The sequence below is a fragment of the Ammodytes marinus genome, assembly GCF_949987685.1.
Source record: "Ammodytes marinus genome assembly, chromosome: 19".
In the NCBI taxonomy this organism is placed as follows: Eukaryota; Metazoa; Chordata; class Actinopteri; order Uranoscopiformes; family Ammodytidae; genus Ammodytes; species Ammodytes marinus.
In genome coordinates, this window is record NC_137223.1 from 23,137,771 (window position 1) to 23,165,270 (window position 27,500).

The 27,500-nt window shown below is 42.1% G+C and overlaps 1 protein-coding gene across 1 annotated transcript in view; it reads right to left on the reverse strand.

Annotated features, from left to right (window-relative positions):
- LOC307266316 (exostosin-1) overlaps positions 1 to 27,500 on the reverse strand; it is a gene marked incomplete at both ends in the record, with an annotated part of 227,903 nt that overhangs the window by 36,286 nt on the left and 164,117 nt on the right. Inside the window, 4 exons of the mRNA XM_080048300.1 lie at positions 15,359 to 15,454; positions 16,000 to 16,118; positions 21,084 to 21,216; positions 27,380 to 27,499. Coding sequence (XP_079904426.1) covers positions 15,359 to 15,454; positions 16,000 to 16,118; positions 21,084 to 21,216; positions 27,380 to 27,499 — 468 coding nt within the window. The remainder of the gene's footprint in view (positions 1 to 15,358; positions 15,455 to 15,999; positions 16,119 to 21,083; positions 21,217 to 27,379; position 27,500) is intronic.

A 27,500-nucleotide genomic window follows, 5' to 3' on the forward strand; every position in this document is an offset into this window, starting at 1 on the left:
CTTGTATCTTGTATTTGCCTTTTATTTCATTCAGTATTTTAAGGAGTCTCTCCGCTCACATGTCAAAGTTCTTGATTAAAAAGAGGAATAGCAACATTGTTCCCTCTCTTGACAATTCACTGGTTTCTAATTTGTTCTCAGACGAGTGTCAGTGTTTGAAACGATAGTTACGTATGTAACTACGGTTCTATGAGTTCCGGATGACCGCCAGAGGCGGTGCTTATAGCACTGGATATTCCATTGCGCGCATGCGCAGGTCGAGATCTTTATACCAACAAAGTCACCTGTGACACCCGGGTGACTCCGGGAATGTCTATATATTCCGGAAGTCACCAGAGGTTCTGTTCCACTGGATCTTCTCGCGGTGTCTGAGAAGTCTGAGTGACAGAGAACTCTGGCGGTCATCCGGAACTCATAGAACCGTAGTTACATACGTAACTATCGTTCTATTTCGTTCCTACTGACCGCCAGAGGCGGTGCTTATAGCACTGGATGACTTATACCAAAACGGTCACGAAGAGTACTCATCAATTAAGGGCTTGCAGCCATCAACAAGACAGCTGTCATTCCACCGGATGAGGTGCAGCAACATTTACTCTGTAGAGCCGCGCAACGTACATGATGAAGACCATGTAGCCGTGGCGCAAATGTCCTGCCGTGAAATCCGCTTCAAGGCAGCCCATGATGTAGCCATACTCCTGGTAGAGTGGCACTCAACGGCCAAGGCATGGGGAGCCCCTGTGCTCTATATGCATACAAGACCACATCCACAAGTCAGTGGGAGTGTCTCTGTTTGGACAGGGCAGCCCCCTCCCTGCGGCTCCCATAGCAGACAAAAGGGTATTTGTCTTACGCAAGCTGGTTGTTGCCACAACCTATGCCCTAAGCGCCCGCACCGGGCACAGTGGGTCTGACATTCTTTCTGCACCCCCTGGTGAGCCCAGGGGATTGAAAGCAGCCAACTCGATCGATTGGTTTACATGGTGGGGAGACAATCGTTTGGATAGGAAGGATGGAGTTGGCGAGAGCACCACTCCTGACCCTTCTACATGCCAGCGCAAGCACGCCTGGCTTACTGACAAGGCATGGAGTTCACCGACCGATTGCAGTCGCATGGCAAGGAGGAATGCCGTCTTCATCGACAGCCGCGTCAGGTCTGCCTGACTCAGCGGCCCAAATGGGGGTAGTCCTAAGGCCCTCAGGACTACTTGCAAGTCCCCTGATGGTGCCCTCAGGGGTCACGGTGGCTGAATGAAGCCTCTGGCCTCCCTTCAGAAACTGCCTGACTAGGTAGTGGGACCCTACCGTCTGGTTATCCACCCCTGCATGTGCGGCCGATATCACAGCCACATAGACGCACAGGGTGGAAGCAGCTCTCCTGTTGCCCACACAGACTGCAGAAGTGTGGTATCACTATCACTGAGCAAGTCCATGGGACTTCGCCATGTGCCATGCACCGCTGTGAAAACGGCTTCCACCTGTTTGCATAGCGCCATGTAGTGGAGAGTGCCCCTGAAGTCAGAAAGGTATGGACCTCTGACTGGTCGCAATACGTCAACAGTGGGTCCTGGCTACCAGGAGCCCCACGCACAGCTGCAGGCGCCCCGAGTTCGGGTGCCACATGTGTCCGCCTACCTGAGACAGAAGGTCCTGTCTCCCTGGAAGGCACCAAGGCTCTCCTTGAGGAGTTAGTAACGCTGGGATCCATGGCCTTTCTGGCCAATGTGGAGCCCCCAAACGTAGGCTGTAACTGCAATGCTGGACCCCATCCAGTGTTGTCAGTAACAAAAGAATTGTAGGAAATGCATAAAGCAGGCTGACTGGCCAAGCATTAGCCAGAGCATCCTGCCTTAGGGGACTGGTCCTCTCCATCTAGGAGGACCCAGGGGGACAGTGGGTCATCTCTTCGGAAGCAAAGAGATACGCCACTGCCCTGCCATACTTGTCCCAATCATGCCCACCACCTCCGGATGGAGTCTCCACTCCCCGGGGGTGGCCCTTTCTATCGCTGTGTTCCGGACACCTGGAACTTGGACAGCTTAGATAATGATAATTAGATAATGCTGAGGTCAGCATACTTATCAATCGAAGGAAGAGGCTGTACTCCAGCAGCCTCCATTGCATGAAGTGCTGTAGTAGCCGCTGAACGGTAGCTACGCGCTACGGAGAAAGGCAGGCTCGCATGGCCGCCGACTCGAGCACCAGCTGAGCTGTAATGGTGGCAGGGATGCTGCCACACACTGTTTAATATACGCAGAGCCAGGGACGGCCCAACGGAAGAACCCTGACTGGTACACCTTGCCCAGAAATGCAAAGGGGAGGACCACCTGTGACATTGGGCAGTAGGGACTTGAAAGTAGCATCTTTCAGGCTATAACACAACCCAGTCCGCCTGAGCGATAGACTGGAGGACCCCTGCAACACGCAACATGGGGAAAGGAAGAATCGTGAGGCACTGATTCCGCCGTCTTAGCCCAGAACGGGGCGACCCCGCCCCACCTCCTGGTACCTGAGCTTCGGTTGAGTAGAACCTACCGAGCATCGAGTAGCACCCCCAAGGACTCTGGGGGAGGGCGGAGACTGGACGCCGACCTCCTGGCGCCTGAAATGCAGCTGTAGCGCAGTGTTACGGCGCTGTACAGAATGTGCTGAGAAGCACTGGCCCCTTGATTGTCCACCTGAACGTGGTTGAAGCTATTGGCACGGGGTACCACAGAGGTTCCCGGCCTGGAATCAGGCAGAGGTGCACGTCGCAGCGTGCAACTACTGTCTAGCCTGGTCAACCTGAACACTTTGCCCTGGGACCTGAAGAGCAGCTGGCCGAACGTCTGGCCTGGGATCACTGGAGAGAACGGAGGGTCTGTCGACACACCTCCGACTGGGACGACTGCGCCAGCCAACCTTGGCGGCGCGCCACGTCACAGCTGATCAACCTGCCTAGCCCTTTTCTTGTGAAGCGACCTTGGGTACCTTGAAAGGCGCTATATAAATTCAAATTATTATTATTATTAGCTCCCTAAGTCATAATGCAAAGTCTGCAGTGAAGCATCACTGAGGGTCCGTGCTGAGTGACCAGCACCTGACCCCTGTATGGTTTGCGACCGAGCCAGGACTGTGTGAGAAAGCAAATTCCCAGATGGCCCCCACAGGCAGCAATGTCGTAACTCCTAGTAAGGAGGTCGCCTGAAATCCGGCCCTGGGGCCGAGGGCAGCGCACATCGGCTCTCAGAGCCTCGTCTGGGGAGACAACCAGGGATGCTATAGCAGGCTCAATCGGAGCTACCCAGTCCGAGCCCTAACTATCAGCATTGCATGGCTGCCAGAGCTCTACTGTCACTAGTGTGATAGGAGAGAGCCCTTAATCTGGCCAGCATCTACGGAGCCCAGCGGAATAAGGCTCAGGGGGAGGCACACAGAAACGGAGGATTGAGGGCCTGCCGAAAGAAGGCATTCGTGGGTGCAGATGAAACCAGAGCTTCATCTAACCCCATACTTGGCCGAGTCACGGACAGACACTGACTTCCTAGCCGAGCTGCCCACCTGTAAGAGACTACAGGACGCAGCTGTGGACAGCATGTCATCCCCCGAGTAGGAAGGATGCACAGCCGCAAGGTTATTCACTGCACTGGTACCATGAACTGGTTGGAGGCTAGTAGAAGAGCCTCTACCTAGCAACCTAAGTGCCTGAGACATGAAACTACAGTTCATGCATGAGTTATCTGACAGCGCTTCCCTCAGGTGCTCAACCCTGAGACCTGCAGGGCACTTGTCATGGCCCTGTATGGAGGTCATGAAGGCGTAAGCTGGCCACTGTTGAGCCAACGAAATATGCGTCTGACTACAAAATTGTGGGCGCTTGACATAATGGCAACCTTAATTACCCTATCTCAGTAACTAATTAGAAAATAGCAAATTAGTTAGTAGGCTATGCAGCCGGGCTCTAGGCGAGAGCACCGAGCACCGGTGCGCAGCCCAAAATTAACCCCTTGAAGGCGACTCTGCTACCCGCAAGCCGCCTACTGGAGGCAAATTAACGCAGGCTTAGGCAATCGCGCCCTAGGCGAGAGCACCCGAGCACGACGCCCCTGCAAAACGATAAATGAAGTACGCAACTGGCCTAGGCGACACAGCACCCAAGCAGCAGTGCAGCAAAGCTAGCAAATACCGCGGCGGCGGCTACTGCCCACGCCGCTCACTGATAATCAAAGTAAGCACCCGGCCCCGGCGAACTCACCACCCGAGCACAGCGCAACAGCTAGCAGAATAAATTAGAACTTACCGTGGCGGCGCTATCCCAGCCGCTCACTGGCAACTAATCAAGTAGCAACTGGCCTAGGCGACACAGCACCCAAGCAGCAGTGCAGCAAAGCTAGCAAAAAGAAATTAGAATTTACCGTGGCGGCGTTAAGCCCAGCCGCTCACTGGCAACTAATCAAGTAGCAACTGGCCTAGGCGACACAGCACCCAAGCAGCAGTGCAGCAAAGCTAGCAAAAAGAAATTAGAATTTACCGTGGCGGCGCTAACCCCAGCCGCTCACTGGCAACTAATCAAGTAGCAACTGGCCTAGGCGACACAGCACCCAAGCAGCAGTGCAGCAAAGCTAGCAAAAAGAAATTAGAACTTACCGTGGCGGCGTTAAGCCCAGCCGCTCACCGGCAACTAATCAAGTAGCAACTGGCCTAGGCGACACAGCACCCAAGCAACAATGCGACCTGTTGTGTAAAACTATGCTGCCCACTGGCGAGCATAATTACAGTAGGCTTTAGGCAATCGAGCTTTAGGCGACACAGCACCCAAGCAACAATGCGACCTGTTGTGTAAAACTATGCTGCCCACTGGCGAGCATAATTACAGTAGGCTTTAGGCAATCGAGCTTTAGGCGAGAGCACCCAAGCAACAATGCGACCTGTTGTGTAAAACTATGCTGCCACTGGCGAGCATAATTACAGTAGGCTTTAGGCAATCGAGCTTTAGGCGAGAGCACCCAAGCAGCAATGCGACCTGTCTAATAGTACATTGGCAGTGTAACCCTGCCGCCCACTGGCGAGCAAGTTACAGTAGGTTAGGCAATCGAGCTCTGGGCGAGAGCACCCAAGCAACAACTCGACCTGTCGAGCCAATTAAAATGTGTAATCCGACACAGTTCAATTGAATTTAGTTTACTTAAGACGGGGACAGTGCAAATCAATAAACCACACGGTCATACATGGGTTAAAAAAATGCTAGAATTAGCCAATGCTATTCTCCATCTGCAGTCCCCTGGCAGTGTCAGCGGCTCTTGGTAACCCCAGCCGCCCACTGGAGAGCCAATCAACGAAGGCTATAGGCAATTGAGCCTTAGGCGAGAGCACCCAAGCAATAATGCGCCTTAATAACACAGTGACGGCACGACGTTCACTGTCGAGCAGATAAAGTAGCCTATGCAGTCAGGCTAAGGCGTGAGCTACCGTGCAACACGGCTCTTATAACACAGCAGCACAGACACGACACCCGTGCTGTGAACTAAGCTGCCAACTGGCGCCACACTACAGCAGCCTACACACGAGCAACAGTGTGACAAGGCTAAAATAACGCGGTGAAGGCGATTTAGGAAACTAATTCGTCCACCGGCGACACAGCTCACTACAACAGTGAAAGAGACTTCTGACCGAAGCCGCCCACCTGACGAGCAAATTGAGTAGCCTATCAAGCCGCTCGCTGTCGATTAAATCAAGTAAGCACCGGTCGGGGCGAACGTAGCACCCGATCAACAGTGCAACAATGCTAGAAAGACAATACATTCGAGCATACAATTAGCAACCGGCTTAGCGAAACACACAAGCAACGGTGCGAACGAAGAATAACACGGCGACTGTGAACCCAGCCGCCGCCTGATCTAATCAAAGCAAGGTGGAAAGGTGATATTAGCTTCCGCGGTAGCCCCGGGCTACGCGTAGCCTTCACACTACTCACCCTGACCGGCCGTAGCCAAGTCGAACGAATTGCTGTCGCAGCCCTTGGTGGTCGAAGTCAAATCGAAGCACCAACCCTCAGGGTACGAGCTACTTGCGACAAGCTAGTGGTATATTAGCACACAACAATGTGTGCGACCTGCTCCGCGAGAAAATAGAAGGAACAGAACCTCTGGTGACTTCCGGAATATATAGACATTCCCGGAGTCACCCGGGTGTCACAGGTGACTTTGTTGGTATAAAGATCTCGACCTGCGCATGCGCGCAATGGAATATCCAGTGCTATAAGCACCGCCTCTGGCGGTCAGTAGGAACGAAATAGAACCAGCGGTGTGTCTGTCTCCCCTCCGCTCTCTCTTCAGTAATCAAAGAGTCGCTCTGTGTGTGTGTGTTGACAGTGTAATGACACAGACAGGGAGGTAATGGCTCTCGTAAAACTCTCCTGACTATACGTGAAAGCACTCGAGACTTTTTCAGTTTTGTCTTCACTCTTTATACTGTTCCCATTTACCAACGTTTTTTTGTAAATTCGATAGCCATTCTTGTCATACTGTTTGCCTCTTAATTAAGTGAAGAGTATGTCTGTATGTCCTTTACACGCAGGTCAAAATGCAAACTCAATAATGCATTTCATTGTAAGTGTACTGTATACATATTTGTTTACATGGTAGGAAAAATGCTTAATTGTATAATATTACATCTTTCGCTCAGCTCAGCTCTTGAGATCTTAAATAGGCTTCATTCAAATAAATTTTTTTATGTTTTGCTCCACCTGTATCTACTCAGCCAGTACGATTATTTTAACACAAGTTGTATATTTTATGGAACCAAAAGGAACCTTCATGTTAATTCCTGTCACAGCGACTAATGTTTAACATGGATTCCCTGTCTGAAATAAAGCAGATTGAATTAAAACAACCCCATGGATAATATTAAGAGGCTTATTTTTACAAAGTACGACCACAATATCTGCAAGGGAAAAATATCTGTTTCCATATGCTGGCTGCAAATTCATCGAGAAATTAAGCGTAACTTATGTAAAACCACCAAAATGATAGTTTAATAAAAAAAAATAAGCGTAACATCAAAGGAATAACATAAAATCCCCTAAATACTTTCAATTATTGGAGGGTGCCGCATTAAATGAACTGCATTAAATCATTGCTTAAAGGTGCACTATGCAGTTTCAGGGGGAGGGAGGAGGGAGGAGGGAAGGGGGGTTACATGTGCAGAGCCTGCAGTTAGTTTACAAAACATATTTTCCCTAGATGTAATTTTTAGTGTTGAATAATCCTATAATTCCATTAACAAAAATCGAATTATCCTGAGGCACCTGGAAGTAAATTAAGAATATGTTTGTTTTTAAAAAAAAAACGGTGGGCCCTGCTGCTGTTAACAACAACAGTGTTTCTAACTTCAAACAGTGTTCCAGGGATCTACATTTTCCTGTGAGAAAAGTTTGTTTATTCAGTTATGAGGATATAGAAAATGTTCACTTCTCTGACACACCCAAAGTTACATAGTGCACCTTTAAAATGAGAATTTTTAGAACGGATGCCCCAAAAAAATCGTCTTACGAAGTTCGTCGTAGCACCTTTAACTGATAAGCATTGGCTGTAAAGCTAATGAAAGCTGGTTGCATACAATAGATCATCTGACTTGTATACTGTATGATCTCCTGGTGCCGAAAACTGATTCAAGTTTTTTACTTTTACAAAGAAATGTCTTAAAAAACGTATTTATTCCCGGCTCCCCCTCAGGATGAATTGTAATAACTTTGGTTATTCCCTGACTCTTCATGGAGCCGTCTTATGTCTTATGATTTGTCAAAATGAATTCACATCATATTCACACATTTCTTTTTATTAAAACCATCAATCCTTTGCAATATTGGTCTTCTCCATGTTTTGATAGGTGCTGTATTATTGTCCTATGGTGGAATGTGTTCGAAGATTATTTTCCCTCATGTCACAAGTTCATAAAAGATAATTCATTAGCCTCATAGCATCATTGCCTAAATCATATTTACTCTACTCTACTTTTACTCTACATCTATTCTACTCTACATCTAGGCCTACTTTTCGTTAGCCTAATAGCATAACATTGCCTAAGTCATATTTTAAGGGTTATAGAGTAGGGTAAATTAGATGTAGAATATAGCACACACACAGTACAGGCAGGTAGTGGATCGTGAGGAGATATTCACTGATTTTGACAGAAGGTGATTTTGACAACAAGCGTTCTCCAGAATCACCACCTTTAAAGTACCGGCCAAGTTGCATTCCAGGAAACATCCGTATTGCCCTTCAAAAACCGATTAACGGCTGAACCTTGAAATTCTACATGTCTGTCTGTAGCTACTCACACACAAACGCAAACACATACACACACACACACACACACACACACACACACACACACACACACATACACACACGCACGCACACACACACACCAACACGCACACACACACACACACACACACACACATACACGCCCACACACACACACAAATAGAGACACAAACACACAAATAGAGACACACACACACTTTCTCACACGCAACCACACAAAAACACATCCACACACACACCCAGACCCTCACGCACACGCACGCACACACACACACACACACACACACACACCCAGACCCTCACACACACACACACACACACACACCCTCCCTACGGCTGGTGTCAATGCCTTTCTGCCTCTGGACTAGAGATAAGATCCAGTCTGAGATCAGTGGCAGTTCAATGTTCTGAGGCTTATCTTTCCCGCTCTCTTTCCGCCCATTTCCTGCTTCTCTGTCTAATCGCCATGACTCCTGCTCACCCATTGGGAGTCTTTAAGGACATCGGCTGTGTCTTTGTGTCACGGTTATATATCTAGATGACCGTAAATTACAGGTAAAAAGTCACAGACAGACAGACAGACAGACACACACACACACACACAGACACAGGCACAGACAGACAGACAGACATACAGACAGACAGACATACACACACACACACACACACACACACACACACACACACACACACACACAGAAAGAGAAGGGAAAGGAGCCTGGTGCAGAATTCTCACAAACACACACACACACACACACACACACACACACACACACACACACACACACACACACACACACACACACATTCCTGTCTCTGTCTAATCGCCATGACTCCTGCTCACCCAATGGCAGTCTTTAAGGACATCGGCTGTGTCTTTGTAGCATGGTTATACATCTAGATGACGGTAAAATAAGTCAGAGGTCACACAGGTATCTGCCTTCGTAAGCAGCTTACACTAAAAGGAACATTATAAATGTCAATACTGGTGCAGAATAGAATAGAATAGAATACAATACAATAGAAATCTTTGTTGTCATTATACAATGTATAACAAGATTAAAATTAGCTTCTCCTTAAAAGGTGCCACGAGGAAATTTTAATATTTCTGAAACAGTCTAATTTTTCTTCTGATGATCATACATGAAATGTTACAGCAAATGAGACCATCAGTGCAGAGAATGCAATTTTTTATATAGTTTTTCTTAATGCCTTTGTCATTGGTTCGCTCACCTTGGAACTATACCTATCTTAGTAAAAAAGATTACCATTTTGTCCAAAGGCTGGCGCAAGAATGAACACAAACTGAAAGTTCCTCAGAGCTCCTTTAAGGTGCATAAAAAAACCCCATCCACAAATAACATTCAAACAGCATTCGTAACAATGGGTAAATGTGAAAAGATAATGGCACTTTTACCTAAAAAAAATCTGTTTACCATTTCAGTCTTCATGCAGTATTCCAGAGCAGACTTTAAACCAATTTCTCCACCACTTTCTTTCCACTTTTGTGTCTTTTTTCGACCAATTTTGTTAAAAAAAGGTGTTCTTTTCAAAATTAATATTGGTGCCGTCAGTTTGTCTAGACTCCTAAATTGAGAAAAAAACAACCCTCACTCCTTTTCTCTACCTCCACCTTTGTGTAAACCTGCATGTGTTCGAAAACCCCCGTCAGATTTCCTCTCCCCCTTATGACATCATAACGGGAGAAGCCATGTCACACTCATTACCAACCTAATCAATCACCACCACATCATTTTAAACTATAAAATTATGATTGTTGTTTTGTTTTTCCACAATTGTCGTGTTTTTATTGATTTTATGATGATTTTATGCTCTGTAAGGTGACCTTGGGTGTCTTGAAAGTCGCCTAAAAATTAAATGTATTATTATTATTATTATTATCATTTTTATTTTTATTATTATTATTATTATTATTATTATTATTATTATAGAGAATGGACTTACATCAGCGCTTATGTTGCTTATATATGTTTACTGGGTTTTTAATAGGCAACTGTTGCCGAAAAATTTATCATATCAATTTTGTTAGGCAACGATACCGTATAGAAAATATGAAACAAATATATAGTGTATACATTTCTAGACTAAACAAATTTTGAACACAATAGAATCCATTATTTTGATGTCGTCAAAATGCCTATATTATCTGAAAGCTTGTTATCTTTTGTATGATGTATTTTCATTTCATTTTAACTCAGAGAGACAGCTGTTCCTTGTGTGTGTGTTTTTGTTGTGCCTAAAAAAAACAATAAGAAAAATAAAAAATTAAAAAATGTTTATTTTATCAATGTCTGGTTATCGCCTCAAAACAGTTTTTCCAGTCTAGTACATATAAAATAACCAACATCATTTGTTATCAATTCCCGGCCATCAATTCTCCCGTACGCGTGCCGGCCCCACCTTCTGTTCAATCAGGTTTCAACATTATCCTGTACTTGACCCTTGAACTCTGCTGGTTTACGCTGCTTTGATGTAATTTTAATGCATAGCTAAGCAGTTAGGATCAATATTTAAGATTAACTTATCAATAAAAAAGCTGGGGTGTGTGGGGTAAGTATGGCATGTTATTGATGCGGGTGAGATATAGGGCGAACATATTAACAGTTATAGTGTGGTGAGTCCGTTTAGGCCAAATGCACACACTCACACACACACACACACACACACACACACACACACACACACACACACACACACACACACACACACACACACACACACACACACACACACACACACACACACACACACACACACACACACACACACACACATATTATCGATGTGTGGGTTATGCAGTACCTTAGTAATAACGAGGCCAACCATATGCCTTGGCCTGCAGTCATGTGCGCTCAGTCGGGTGGTAAGTCATTTAAACTGGTATGGTGGTCCTTATGTTTCCTGTTGCAAGCTACAGTGGGCCCCCTTTTGTTTACATACCCTTTTGTTTACACATACACCAGTTTACAGAGCCTAGGCTGTGTTTTAAAACCATACATTTTTTTTCTCAACGCTCACACAGTACAGACAGGTAGCGGATCATGAGGAGATATTCACAGATTTTGATAAAAAGTGAGTTTGACAACAAGCATTCTCCAGAATCACTGACTTTGTAACTATTGTTAAGTGAGACATATATGTGGACACACTCTACAGTTTGAAATACAAGTATGTGTTGTAGAACAACTGTGTATTGCACTGGTGGAATTTGGATTATTTTTTCCTATTGCCAATTTTCTTTCTGAGCTGTTACAGTTCTCCTCCTCAAAGCCCTGTTGTTGTTTTGTTTTTTGTAATATTTTCTGAGATTATTATGTCTTGATTATTGGTCTGGTAGCATCAGTCATGTTCCACTGTGTTGTTAAATATACGTGGACAATAAAGCTGTCAAACTTGATGTTGAAATAATAGTATCGATTTTTTTTAAATATTTTTTTCTACAAGGACTGGGTCAAAAAACTAAACATAACAAACCAAACAACAGACAGCCTGATTGCTTCCATTCAAATGCTCGTTGACAGGTGACATCTTGTACCTGTGTAAATAATGATTGTCCTCTCTCAGACTTTTGCAGGTGTCTAATTTGTTTCAATGATAAGTGCCTATGAGGGCATCACGCATCAACTCTTTTTATAATAGATTCCAATAGAATGGTAGCCTGCATTTCCAGGCTAGTATAATGGTGCATAGTAACATAAATTGTTGGGTTATTTTAGTGTGACATCACACATGGTAAAATGTATAGGGTTAGGATTAACAGGAAAACTGGGCCAAGGGAAAACTGAGGGAAGAAAAACCTCATTCATTATATTATAATAGCGATTTTATAATGATAGAACGCCGGTTCCGTATGGGTGAAGTATTCCTTTAAGACTGCAATCTTTCCTTGTCATACCAGGATTGACAAGAAACCGATTTTTCGTTTAGGTGTGAAGACTTCTGGGATATGAACACAATAAATGAAAGAGTAAAAACACAATATCGTATAAAGAGAGTTGACGCAAACAGAAGTAAAACAGCTCGCTGATGGACTGTATCCACTCAGCATTATACACACACACTCCTAACCAAGAGCTGGTGTGTGTGTGTGTGTGTGTGTGTGTGTGTGTGTGTGTGTGTGTGTGTGTGTGTGTGTGTGTGTGTGTGTGTGTGTGTGTGTGTGTGTGTGTGTGTGTGTATTTGTGTGTGTGTATGTAAAGTTATTAGCCGGAACAACACACACACACACACACACACACACACACACACACACACACACACACACACACACACACACACACACACACACACACTCCTAACCAAGAGCTGGTGTGTGTGTGTGTGTGTGTGTGTGTGTGTGTGTGTGTGTGTGTGTGTGTGTGTGTGAGTGTGTGTGTGTGTGTGTGTGTATGTAAAGTTATTAGCCGGAAAACAAGCACAGAGACACACACACACACACACACACACACACACACACACACACACACACACACACACACACACACACACACACACACACACACACACACACACACACACACACACGCACACACGCACACACACACACACACACACACACACACACACACACACACACAGTGCCATCGTTGGGCATTGAACCCCAATGCCCTGTCTTTGGCACAGACCTGATCCAGATGGTTTCACACCACCCAATAAGGAAACACTGTTATTAGTAATGCCAAACTGTGTGTTATCAGAACAGAGTATTGCACAGCTTTCAGGAAAGCGGCCAATTCAATATACAGGTTTGTTTTTAATTGAAATAGAGACACTGCAGGCTACAACATTGTTTTTTTCAAGCTCTGGTCAATTTTGTGAATATAATGTATGCTAAACATGCATTTAAAAGACCTGTGAATAGTACTTTTTGATTAATAAAATGAAATAAGGCCGTATCCAAAATCTATCAGATCTGTTCTTTAAAATATTTAAACCCTTTATCTTGTCCAATTATACTCTGGCTTTATCCAACAACTAGATTTTTGTTTTTTAAAGAGACACCAATTCAAGTATAATTGGTAAGATTTAAACATTTCTCATTTAAAAATTCAAAATTGTAACACAAAAAATAAATATTGATTTAATGTAAGTAATCAACAAAATGTCATGATGAAATCTATAAGTTAAAAAAACACTTAAAATCCCGGCCTGGGTAATACATCTGGGTATTTCTAACCATACTAAATCTAGCCACAAGAATCGGGACATCCTAAATCTTTTTTCTACCATCCTAAATAGTAGATAGTATGGGTATTGGAACACAGCCAATGTTTTTCTTTCTCCTTCAGCCAAACAGGTGTGACACGACTTCCAGAAGCAGGTCCTGTGGAGCTGTTAAATTAGCCAGAATAATTGAAACCCCAGTGGGTGTAATGAGAACCCTTAGATAGACATTTTGACTATAGCGGTTTAAAGAGCTTGGTAATTTCAGCTCCATATGCAGTGGATACGAATAGAGCTCAATTTGGAAAACAGTCCTGGTTTCTAAACTTTTTTACAAAATAATTGGATTTGAAAGATTAAAAAAAAAAAGTTATTTGGGGAGAGTGTCTTTAGCAGAAGAATCAGTCCGTCTGCTGTATATTTCTCCTATACAATCATCTTTAACGGCCATTATCTCAACATTAGTTATTTTTTTAAATACTCTGAACCTAAAATTTCAACTTCCAAAGCACTTACCTCAACAGAACTTTCCATAACCATTCTAAGCAATATTCTGAAGGTTATAACAGAAGGATTTGTTTAGATGTTGTTGTCTGATGTAGGATACATTTTGTCCTTAAAAAACGCTGAAAATGCATTTTTAAGACCCGTACATAGGAGTTTTTTTTATCTGAAAAATGATACAAATCTCTGTCACACCCACCACCCTCTCCTGATGATAACTTTGATGTCTTCTTTGATGTTTTCTCAAGAACCTAATTCTTGCTACTTTTACCAGGATTTTTTTTCAAACTGTTGAGGACATTTAATGATCAGACAATATATGTTTTCTGTGTTCACGAGAGAGTATACGTGTGTGTGTGCGTGTCTGTCTGTCTGTCTGTCTGTCTGTCTGTCTGTCTGTCTGTCTGTCTCTCTATCTGTGTTTTTGACTGTAAACCCTGCTAGAGTACAATCATGCTGCTATTTCACAATTTGATTTTTAAGATTAAATCATTACATCATCCCAGGAATATATCGCTCTTTTCCCCTCATAGGATTTCACTCTCATCACGCTCACACACACATCACGCTCACACACACACACACACACGCACACACACACACACACACACACACACACACACACACACACACACACACACACACACACACACACACACACACACACACACACACACACACACCCTCATTTTGTTGCCATGGGGACTTGAGGGACTTGACTACCGTCCTTGGACACAGTTGTATTGTTGAGCATTTTCCCCCGGATTCAGGAATGTGCTGTGCAGGTCTGATTAAAATATAAGTTGAACTGACTGTATGGTTGACGTTTTACACACGTTGTACTCTGTTGATTATGACGGTGTATTAGGGAACGAGGGAGGGAGGGAGGTAAGAAATTCAAAAACTATTTATTAATTTCCGACAGTAAACGCCAAAATTTAGGAGGAACATTTTGAATATTTTCTAGGATTACAAAGTCACAAATTATGTTGTTTTCTCTGGAATATGCAATATTCATTTAAATATTTATTCAAAGTCCACATGCTGATTGGAATGTTTTTACACTAAACAGTCATTCAGTTTCCAAAGCTATGCTTATCCTGAATCACATTTCGATGGTTGTCTAACCCCCCTAAAGTGGCTCCATATTTAATAAAAAAATTAAAAAAAATTAACCTACAATGGCCCTTGTATTCATGTTCACATCAATATATATTTTTCAACAAAGCTGTAAACATCTGATGATCATGCTCAAAGTCAGCTTCATTTTCGCATGTTTTCATCCTTCCCTACTGTCTCAATAAACTGTAACAAAATATATTTTAACACGAAATTAATGCAAAAAGTAGTTAGTACGTAGTTACCTTGGTCTGTCCTTCTATGACGGTGAGAGGCACGCTGGTGGAGGGCCACTTGTTCCTGGGAGGTAAAGGCTTCTCGCAGTTCCATAGAACCACAATCTGGGCGGGAAAAACAACATGGCGTCGGTCAATATAATGTCATCATCAACATAATTTTTAGCGTTTAAAAACAAACAAACAGGTAAAGTATAAGAAAGAGTAAAAAATGTATCAAATCTGTTCCGCTGATGTAAAAATGTATCTTGTTATTCATATTTGTGCAAGGGAGCTATTTGTGAATGCAGGAGTTAACACCTTACAAGCTTTATTGGTAAAGCTTTATCGGTCGCTTGAATGACTCAGAGAATGAAATCATAATGCTGCTGTCTAACCCAAGTTATAGCGCAGTAGCCTACACTACCAGTCATGCTTTTGTAGACTTTGGTATAAGTGCCTTTTATAACTGGTCGGAATGTTTTTATTCTAATTTATGTGTGTGTGTGTGTGTGTGTGTGTGTGTGTGTGTGTGTGTGTGTGTGTGTGAGTGTGTGTGTGTGTGTGTGTCTATTTTTTTGTTATTGTATGTTTTTTAAATGGACCCTGAGTCTTATAATAAAAGTTGATGATGATTTAATAGTATTCGTTTCACCAGTTTCCTCCAGTACCTGTGCACAGAACTTGGACTTGGCGACTGCGATGATGAGCTTCAGAACGGGGGAAACCTGGACCTGCAGAGGCGTCACTGTGTGGATCACTGCTGTGAACTGCTGCATGGGACTCTTACCTGGAGACACACACACACACACACACACACACACATGCACACACACACACACACACACACACACACACACACGCACGCACGCACGCACGCACGCACCCACGCACGCACACACACACACACACACACACATGCACACACACACACACACACACACACACACACACACACACACACACACACACACACACACATACACAGCCATTAACATAAAGGACTCTGTTTGCAACTACACCTACACTTTTTAACAGTTTCTATGCATTTACCGGAGCCTCGTAAGACACCTTGCTCTCTCTTAGTCTCTCACACTTACACGAGAGAGAGAGAGAGAGAGAGAGAGAGAGAGGGAGAGAGAGAGAGAGAGAGAGAGGGAGAGAGAGAGAGAGAGAGAGACCTCTAGTTCCTATGACTGAGCATGAGTAAACACAACTCATCCACTATTCAAGCGTTTGTGTCTATCTTAGTGAATTGTGAATCTACCCATGGAGTAATTGCATTTTTTTCTACAACGTATGGCAATGAAACAAGCTCTCGTTACTTATTCTCTTTGCATTTCATTGAATATTGAGGAAAACAAACGAACCACAGGACAGGATGAAAAAGAAAAAAAAAATCATGAAGCCGGAACTGAACTTTAAATTACTAGCTTGGATAAATGGTTCCCCACCAGTGTACGGTACAATGGATAAATGGAGTTTGAAGGAAAATTGATTCTCCCCTGTGGCAGCCCGGGCCAAAGAAATGTATCAATTTTATAAAGCATGGGGCGGCTATGACTGGCTTTTTATTTCTAAGTAATCCATTCATGTCTTTACTGTATGAATGAATAGGAGAAAATTATAGAGGGAAAAAGCTAAAGCTATTCTACATGACGAATTCACACGCACACTAATAGTTTGATAGTTAGGGCATGCTGTGGCTGCTATTGTAGGTTACCACCACCGGTATGACTGTGTGTGAATGAATGGAACCTGGAACCCTGCAAAGCGCTTTGAGTTCCTATAGGAAATAAAACGCTATATACATCCAATCCATTATTATTATTATTATCCGATCACCGTGATTTTGCAGTTTCAAAATGTCTTAAATAGTCAAACAGCGAAACGTTCATGCGCTTGTGAATTATGTTAATAGTGTGATTAGCAGATAATCATTTAATTGAGATTAAATCAGAAAAGATCATAAAAAAAAACAGAACAGCTAAATTGGTGTCATGCTGAGAGAGGGATTCAGTACTGACAATTTAACTGATTATCAAACAAATCATGTGAATTTTGGATTTTAGGCAAAACGGGGACACTTTAATTCAACTTTTCATCTGTTTTTAAAGTCATAGTGCGTAACTTCTGTTGTCCCACATGAGGAATTCTGAGTAATAACAACAACATGATGTCGGTGCATCTACATGAGGTAAAGCCGTCAGTGATCACGCATGGATTGTATACCTTCAGCTGTATGTCAATGTTTTTTCTTATAGTACAATCGACAACTCAAACATTTCTTGGGCGCTTCTTGGGATTTTTCTCAGCTCCTGCACCAGTGTCGGTTTTGTTGAGCTAAATCAACTTTGTGTCAACTCGTTTGGCGATAGCTTCAATGTAACTGACATGCCTTTACATTAAAACGTTACGGACTACAGCTTTAAAGATAATCAGGTTCTAATGTACAGTTTGAGATTATTTTTGGCCTCACATACACACACAATGCATCCAGGGACTTTCACCATAACAGAAGAAAGGGTAAGCAATCTCCTATACAATGAGTCAAAATCTAGAAATCTATACAGCTCTGGAATAAATGAAGAGACCACTCCAAATGTTCAGTGTCTTTCGCTTTACTATTTATAGGCATAATGTTTGAGTAGAATGAACATTTGGGTTTTATTCTATAAACTACTGACAACATTTCTACCAAATTCCCCCCCAAAAATACTGTCATTAAGAGTATTTCCAATTTGTAACATATAGATGAAGATTTAAGAAAAATCCAGACTGGTCTCTTAATTTTTTTCCAGAGCTGTATTTATAATTATAAGACAAAATCTTATAAATAGTTGTATGCCCCTCTGTGAGTGGCCCAAGGTGTACAAAAGTTTAAATTGGGGCATATTTCGGGAACATAATATTCCCAACCAGTAAAAAAGGCCAGGACTTCAGGCGCACATGCCAAGTGTCTGGGTGAGTGTGTGTGTGTGTGTGTGTGTGTGTGTGCGTGTGTGTGTGTGTGTGTGTGTGTGTGTGTGTGTGTGTTTGGGACTCGGGGAATACACATATCCTGTTGGCTAAGTGGAGGCAGAGTGCTCTTTAGTGTAGGTCTATCCATCTCTCTGACACACGGCCCCTTGACCAACCATCTCAGGTGGGCTTTAGGGGTATTTATGGAAGAACAGGGTCTGCCCTTGTGTGTGTGTGTGTGTGTGTGTGTGTCTGTGTGTGACTGAAATATAGGCTCAGTCCTTCACATTCTATCTGGGCTTTCTTGAAAAAGTTAGGCTATCTCCATTTGTAGATAATATTTTTGGTAACACTTTACAGTAAGGATATACATTCATTAACTATAACCGTTATTTTAAGTTACTCATTAACTACACAATAGTTAACTAAGCAGAGTTGATGCTTAACCATTATTGATGGACATTAGATTACATTTATACATTTGTGGACAATTAAAGCTATATGCCTGTTTGTGTTTTTCTCTGACAACATTTTGTTCTTTTTCTATAACAATGACAAAATAAAACTGGACTGAACTGAACTAAGCATTAACTTAACGTTAATAACTGTTAATCAATACCCTTACATAAAGTATGATTATTATTATTATTATTATTATTATTATTATTATTATTATTATTATTATTATTATTATTATTATTATTATTATTATTATTATTATTATTATTATTATTAGTATTATTATTATTATTATTATTATTATTATTATTATTATTATTATTATTATTATTATTATTATTATTATTATTATTATTAATCCAATTCCAAACTTTCTTCCATTTTTGAACCCCTCAGCTTCCTCATAGGTTGAGCTAGAACACACCATTTATACTGTATAAAAACAGGTCCCTGTACTGTGAACTTTTGATAGTTTTTTTGATCCCAGTCGAGGTTAAGTGAAGTGCAAACCCTTTCCCTTGTTGCCACCAGCGAGTGCCAAAGTGAAAAGTGTTATCTAACAGCTCGGGTGAACTAGTGACCGACATGTGAACTCAACCACCAATCTCTATCTGGACTGAAGAAGCATTTTGGGTCAGAGGAAATACAGCACCAAAAATTCAAGAGACCGGTCTTGATTTTTCTTAAATCTTCATCTCTACATAACTTATTGAAAATGCTCTTAATGAGAAAAAATGTAATGGAATTTGGTAGAAATGTTGTCAGTAGTTTATATAATTAAACCAACACCAAAACATACTCAATTCTACTCAAACATATGCCTATAAATAGTAAAACGAGAGACACTGAACATGTGGAGTGGTCTCTTCATTTTTTCCAGAGCTGTATGTCATTGAGAATCATAAGTCCAGTTGTCTTTGACTGGCCTCTGTTAACGTTGTACCCTTCCATTAAGTAACCTGTTTTTATTGTGTTTTAATTTTTAATTTTTTTCCAGTCCTTGCTACATGAAAACAGTTAGCTTATCATAAATGGATGTTGTTGTGTGATCATTGTAGTCTCGTCTTCACACTTTCCTTTGTAAAGATACAGCTCTGGAAAAAATGAAGAGACCACTCCAAATATTCAGTGTCTCTCGTTTTACTACTTATATAGGCATATGTTTGAGTAGAATGAACATTTTGGATTTATACTATAAACTACTGACAACATTTCTATGAAATTCCAATACATTTTTTGTCATTTAGAGCATTTTCAATAAGTTATGTAGAGATGAAGATTTAAGAAAAATCCAGACTGGTCTCTTAATATTTTTCCGGAGCTGTATGTCCTTATTTGTCCTGTATAGCTATTGCAAACTCTCTTTTTTTGTTTTCAAAACTTAAAGTTATCTCAACATCCCACGCCATAATAGCACAACTTTCCACAGACTAGAGTAAAGATGTAACTCAGGGCCCCCTAGTCAGAACATTCACCCAGCTACCGAGGCCATGACGTCAGAGCAGTAAGTCAAACTTTTCCCAAACTACATGTAGCAAGCAGAAGTTACAAGTTGCTTTGCCATCAAAAGTTATGGGAAGCTAGCCGAGTGAGACCGTCACACACACACACACACACACACACACACACACACACACACACACACACACACACACACACACACACACACACACACACACACACACACACACACACACACACACACACAACAAAGTTATTCCCCGGGAGCATGCAGCAGTATAGTGGAGATGGCAGCAGCTAAAATAGTGATTTAGTGTAGTGTGCATGAAGCAAAGTGCCCCATCTTTCCTGCTAACTCTCCTCTCCTCCCTCCCTCCCTCCCTGCGTCCCTCTCTCCCTCCCTCCCTCCTCTCCTCCTCTCCTCCTCCCTCCCTCCCTCCTCTCCTCCCTCTATCCCTCGTTCACACTATTCCTCTGAGAAACACCAACATCCATCTCACTTTCCGTCCTTTGAGAATCACACTCGTCTGCATATCTATCTGCCTGCCTGTCTGTCTGTCTGTCTGTCTGTCTGTCTGTCTACACACCCATATATACTACTACTTCAAGAGCATGTCTTACAACATAGTCTGTGTGTAGGCCTATATATGTATGTATATACAGTATATATATACAATAACATTGCCCTTTTTTAAGTTACTAACATTGTTGCACTATTGGCACCATTGAAAAGAAGAAACGGACGATCACTTCTCGCCTACACAATCTTGCATACACAACCGTCACATACTCAAATTGACGTCAAAATGAGTATGAGTAGGACATTAGTAGGGCTTTCCGAACACAGCCTCAATATGAAGGGCTGCAGACTGACCCAGTATGGCGTAGTAGAAGGGGAACTGTGAGGGGTCGGTGGAGTACTGGGGCAGAGCGTAAAGGCCCCCGGGGAGAGAGTTCCACAGGAGCCCGTTTCTGGAGACCACTGAGTCCACACGGTCCTGGATGATCTGGGGGAGAGAGAAAGAGAGGGAGGAGAATAAGGGGAAGAGAGACGGGTAAGTTAGTTAGTAAGTTAGTACATTTTTAATTATTATAATCGTTTTAATCTTTTAAATGTATTTGTATTGTTGACGTTAACTTTTAATTTCTAATTTTTTTCTTCAAACTTAATTTTTTTTTTCAAATTTAATTTTGTTTTACTTTAAGAATGTTTTTATTTTTATTTTAGATGTCATAAATGTACATGGAATAAACTCAAATTTTAAGTATAACAACTTGACATTTTGCAAATTAAAGTCAGGTAATCTTGAGACAAAAATGAGACAAAAACTCTTGAAAGTAGGAACACATTTAAATTAAATAAATTTTGGAAATTCTCTGAGAATAAAGTCGATTATGTACCAAAATATAACTGACATTTTTATCCATGTAGAACTTTTTAAAACAAACAAAATGCTTGTCATAATCCACAGGCACAGTAAGTGTGAGGAGAGAGACAATGAACAAAGGAGTGATTTGAGGTAAATATAGATATACAGATGAGAAGATTAAGACAATAGACGAGACAAAACGCGTAAAAACAGACAGAGATGTAAGTGAGAGAAAGGAGGAGTAACTACGAGGTGGGGGAGTGAAGACAAATGCAGATATGAAGGTGTAAGAAGATGATCAGCTCATTAACTTTATTTCTCTCTCAATTTCGCACCAACTTGTGAAATATGGAGCGCTTTCACAATTTTGATTATTAAGGGCTAACAGCTCATAAAAATAGCAAGAAATCTAGCACCTCAAAATATAAAAATATATCATAAGACCAATCAAAGAAAGGAATATTCTTATAGTTGGAGATACATGATTTTGAATTTCCATGAGCTGCAAAACAAAACATAGCTCGACATATTTCACTTTCATTTTTATTTTTTTAAAGTTAAGTTAAGTTAGTTTTTTCATCTCCCCTCTGAAGTTACCACACTTCAGAGGGGGTCAGAGCGCAGGGTCAGCCGTAGTACAGCGCCCCTGCAGCAGTTTTAGGGTTAAAGTGTCTTGCTCGAGGACACAATGGTAGAGATGGTGGGCACTGTACCTGTACTGTAATACCAGCCACTACTAGTTTAACAACTAACACCATCCTGTTCGGTGCCGGGGATCGAACCAGAGACCTCATGGTTACTGGGAGGAACCAGAGACCTCATGGTTACTGGGAGGAGGAACCAGAGACCTCATGGTTACTGGGAGGAGGAACCAGAGACCTCATGGTTACTTGGAGGAATCAGAGACCTCATGGTTACTGGGAGGAACCAGCAACCTCATGGTTACTGGGAGGAGGAACCAGAGACCTCATGGTTACTGGTCGACTACCTTTTCCTCTTGGCCATCCTACCACTTCCAAGCTGCACCTGTTTGTCTAATGATCCATACACAATACACTAACCGTATGAGTAGTGGGCACAGTGACAGGCTCATTCAAGCACACACAACCTTGGTCACAATGGCCTATTTACTCTCTCTTCCCTTTGGACAAGTGATAATATTTTAGAAGTAAAAATAGCCGGACATCCAGAAAAGAGGGTATAATGCCTCCACGGGACAGACCTGTTATACTTGAACTCACTCACTCGGGGCATGAACCTGCTCCCAACATGAGGACTCCATTAGTTATTTAGTTAATATTATATCCGTCTGGCTGGTTATCAAAGGTCAGTTTAGTGGTGTAAGCGCTAGTCGAGTCTCCAAGGAGATCTTAGAGAGAGACCAATGACCCATCCTAAACGTGCTGTTGCTATGCGGCTCAATACACCAATGTCTAGTTCAGCAACAGGGAAGAAATGTGTATTATGTGTGTTTGTTTTATGCGGGTAGGGCTGCTATTAGAGTGCAGGGTCGGTGGTTCGATCCCCCGTTTCCCCGCCATATGTCAAAGTGTCCCTGGGCAAGACACTGAACCCTAAATTGCTCCTGATAGTTAGATTGCACTCTGCGTGGTATAGCTGCTGCTGCTATCAGTGTATGAATGTATGTGTGATTGGGTGAATGTGTACAAAAACAATGTTAAGCGCTTTGGGTCAGTGAAAAAGAAACAGGGAAAAGCCCATCCATTTATTTTTACTAAATTAAATATTTTTTTGAATATCAATGAAAAGTTAATTTGTTACACATTTAAATATTTCAAGCCGATTTCTTTAATTTTGATGATGACAGCTTACAGCTAATAGAAAATCCCAAATCCACTATCTCAAAATATTAAAATATGAAAAAATTAAAGTATTCCAGAAAAAAAGTAGCGTATATTACCGTTATGTTTGACTAATTAATAATAAGTTAATGTTTTTTTCCCTCTTAGAATCACAGTGAAACCCAGTTCTTAGTGACACTGTCGAGGGCCCGGTGCCGGTGGGGTGTGAAATTAGACAGACAGCTGTGTACTGTCGGCCAGATGTGCTAAAAACTCCGAGCCAGCACGCCACCGGGCTAAACGGGTGAAATGAGCCGTTTGTTGATAACTGTAGTTTCCCACATACCGCGAGCCTTGACAGGAGGTGTGTGTGTGTGTGCGTGCGTGTGTGTGTGTAAATGCGTGTGTGTGTGCCTGTGTGTGTATGTGTGTGTTTTAAGTGCCAAGCCAATTTCGCAACCGATCAGTTGAGGGCTCCAGAGTCAGACGGATAAACCCAAATGCATTCTCTCACACTTTGCTGTCCAAATCTCTTTGTATTTAAATATACACTTTAAAAATGAGTTCAAAATGTTGATGAAACTTTAAGTTTTTTTTGCCTTAAAAGTCTGATAATGTAGGTCTAACAAAAAAAATATATATGCACAAAATAAAATGCAGATTACACCGTGACACTTTGCATTTGCACTCATGCACTCAACTAGCCTGGCACCGCCTGCCTACCTACTTCAGCTCAATTTTCATTTTCCTTCAGTAGTCAAATGGAGTACGATGGTCTGGTAGGACCAGGCGAACACTCAACCTACGTTGATGAAAAAGGTTCATTTTCTACACTTGAGCTGGCGAGGTCATTTAATGAGTCAGCCTCCAGCTGTCTAGTCTTAAGAGACAACAAACACTCCCACACACACACACACACACACATACAGTCTGGCTCCTCTAACCTGAGGCCAGCACAGACCTCCTTCACATTTCACTTCACACCGCCTTGTTGTCGAAATGTTTGTTTCCACTCTACAGTGTATTTAAACTAAAAAATAAACATTACTTTTCAGTTTGTCAGACGCTGTTTGCATCAATATTCTCTTTCATATGATATTTAGGTCTCAGTTTTAAAGGTGGAGTCAGCGATTCTGGAGAATGCTTGTCCATAATGTACTGTGTGTGCACTGAGAAAAGCTGGTGTTATACACAGCCTCGGCTCTGTAAATGGGCAACTTGCTAGCTAAGGTTCGTCCCTTTAGTTGACATTCCCTTTGTTTACATACCAGTTTACAGAGCCTAGGCTGTGTTTTTATACCAGCCTTTATTTTTTCAGTGCACACACACAGACAGCTAGTAGGTCGTGATGAGATATTCACTGATTCAGACAACAAGTTTTGGACAACAAGCATTCTCCAGAATTGCTGACTCCACCTTTAATTCCATTGAAAACTTCACCATTTGACCGAGATAAATTGAGCCCAATTACTTGAATGGGGCTTTACTCTGTGGTTATTGTGAGTAGACTGCTTGTTCTGTGAAGCAGCTTGGTGGAACATTTCTTAATACGAAACACCAGAACATTGCTGGAAACGATTGGCCTCATTCAGCCAACCTTCTGTGGATATAAAATAAAATAAAAATATATAATTGACAAGCGGAGAAAGATTTTCTTCTAAAAGTGTCTCAGTGGGAGGCGATGCGTAGCCGGGAGCGACGGTAGCCTACAGTAGAGAAAATGTAGCCGTACGGTTGGTTGAACAAAAGCTCTCCTGACAAAACTTAAATCCAAGATTTCCTATTAAAGGGATAGTACAGTATTGTTTTTTTTTTGCAAAGTTGGGCAGACAGCCGTTTCTTCAAGCGTATTTCGACCATGTATGACTATTCCAACTCACGCCTGTGCAGTAAAGTGTATCAGTCCGTAGGCTACATTTGAATGGATATCTGCTTGCCCCCTCTGCAACAGTACAATGCTGACTTCTGCTACATAGACGTCTCCCCCAAACTCCTTTAGTGACTGCCCAGTCTGTCTGTCCATCTATCTATCTATCTATCTATCTATCTATCTATCTATCTATCTATCTATCTATCTATCTATCTATCTATCTATCTATCTATCTATCTATCTATCTATCTATCTATCTATCTATCTATCTATCTATCTATCTATCTATCCATCCATCCATCCATCCATCCATCCATCCATCCATCCATCCATCCATCCATCCATCCATCCATCCATCCATCCATCCATCCATCCATCCATCCATCCATCCATCCATCCATCCATCCATCCATCCATCCATCCATCCATCCTTATACGTAGTGACTGCCCTGACCTCCATCTCCATAAGGTAACACACTAACTACGCTAAAGTACCTTGATACAACCCCACTTCAAAAAAATACTGAACTGTCCTTTTTTGACCATTTTTGTTTTCAAGCTTACCTCCATATATATATTAAGAGTTCTTGGTTCCGAGTTCTTAGTCCAGAGTTCTTGGGGGCAATGGGAGGGGGGTTCACAGTCCAGTGTCCGTGGACCACACCAAAAATACTGTACTGTCCCTTTAAAGCTGGGGTATATGATTTGGGGAGAAAATAGCAGTTGGGATAGAGATTCGAATCCAAATACCTCAACCGCTCCACTTGTTCTCTTTGGTCCCTCCCCTATGGTCCCTCCCTGACACGCTCTACACCAACAACGTTGTGCCAAAGTGAATGGACAGTCCCAACAGCCAATAAGAACAGAGAATCGGAGCCTCGCTCTGATTGGTCAAAGTGTACAGCTCATGTTAACTTTGACCAATCACAAATCATATACCCCAGCTTTACAGTTTTTTTCGATTGCTAAACCACAGTGGGCACAACTGGAGCGACGTGCAAAACTCTAACAACAGTATGCAGAGCAGCGGTTCATTCGGGCCAAACTCTAGCTTGTTTTTCATTGATTAAACACAATTTTCAAAACTCTACACACCTATCTCATGGCTTAACCACATCCTGCACAACACTGTGGATTTCCAGCACTTTTTTTCAAACGCTAACACACTACTGCCACAAATGTAAAACACACATTCAAAACAGAATGAATGCCTAGTGCATTTCAAACACTGCAGATTGCAATTTCAACTGAAACACTAAGAAGGTGTCTTGTTTTAGACTTGTTAGTGAACATATATACAGTATAAAGGGAAAGCTCAACAATATATATTTTTTTGTAAATGGACCAAGGAAGACAGGTTGTTGGAGGTAGAAGAGTGGCAGTGAGAGTGTGGATGTGTGGAGGAAGACAGAGCTGTAATGTCTGATGAAATACAGTAAGGGCAACACTGATAGACCCTGTTGTGAATCATGGTCTCTCATTGAGAGAGGCAGGGTTGAGAGTGCAACCCAATCTGCAAAAATCTAAAGTTGCATCTGTAATACGAATTTTCCAGCAAACAAACAGCTTAGAGTTGCATCCTTGCAGTTAATGACAACATTACAGGATAGATTTCTGTAATACAATTATAGACTATTTACACAGATAAATACTACATTTGGAAATGTTTTCAATAAAATATACAAAATGTGTATCTATTGAAGCAAACTTCTGATTTTAATTTCTTTTTGTTTTCCTAAAAAAAACTGGTATGTTATAAAATAAACAATTTCATGTGAAAGAATTTCACCCTTTCATCAAAGAAAATATTACGTAATTTGTGTGAAATAACTCAAATTATTCAAACTGTAAACATTTAATGTTTGTAATTTGTGTATTGGGGTTTGATGCTAGTGTTTGTACTCTGAGCATATTCTGAATGACAGTGTGTGTTATCTCAATGAGGCTGGTTCATAGTGTTTGCTGCACTGAGCCTGTTTTGCAGGTGAAGTGAAGTGTTCAGCTCCAGTGACTGTTGGTAGTGCAGACTGTAGTTAGAGTTTTGCACATTGAGCTACAGTTGTGCCCACTGTGGTTTAGCGATCGAAAAAAACTGTAAGACCATTGATGTTGTTTTTTTCAATCTTACCTCCAGAGTGGTTAAGACGATTTTGGCGACAGAGGAGAAGTAAGCGTCCCACAGGAACTGGGTCTGCTGTCTGAGCGCCAGGATCCTGTCAGGACCGACCGAACGGGTAATGGACGGAACC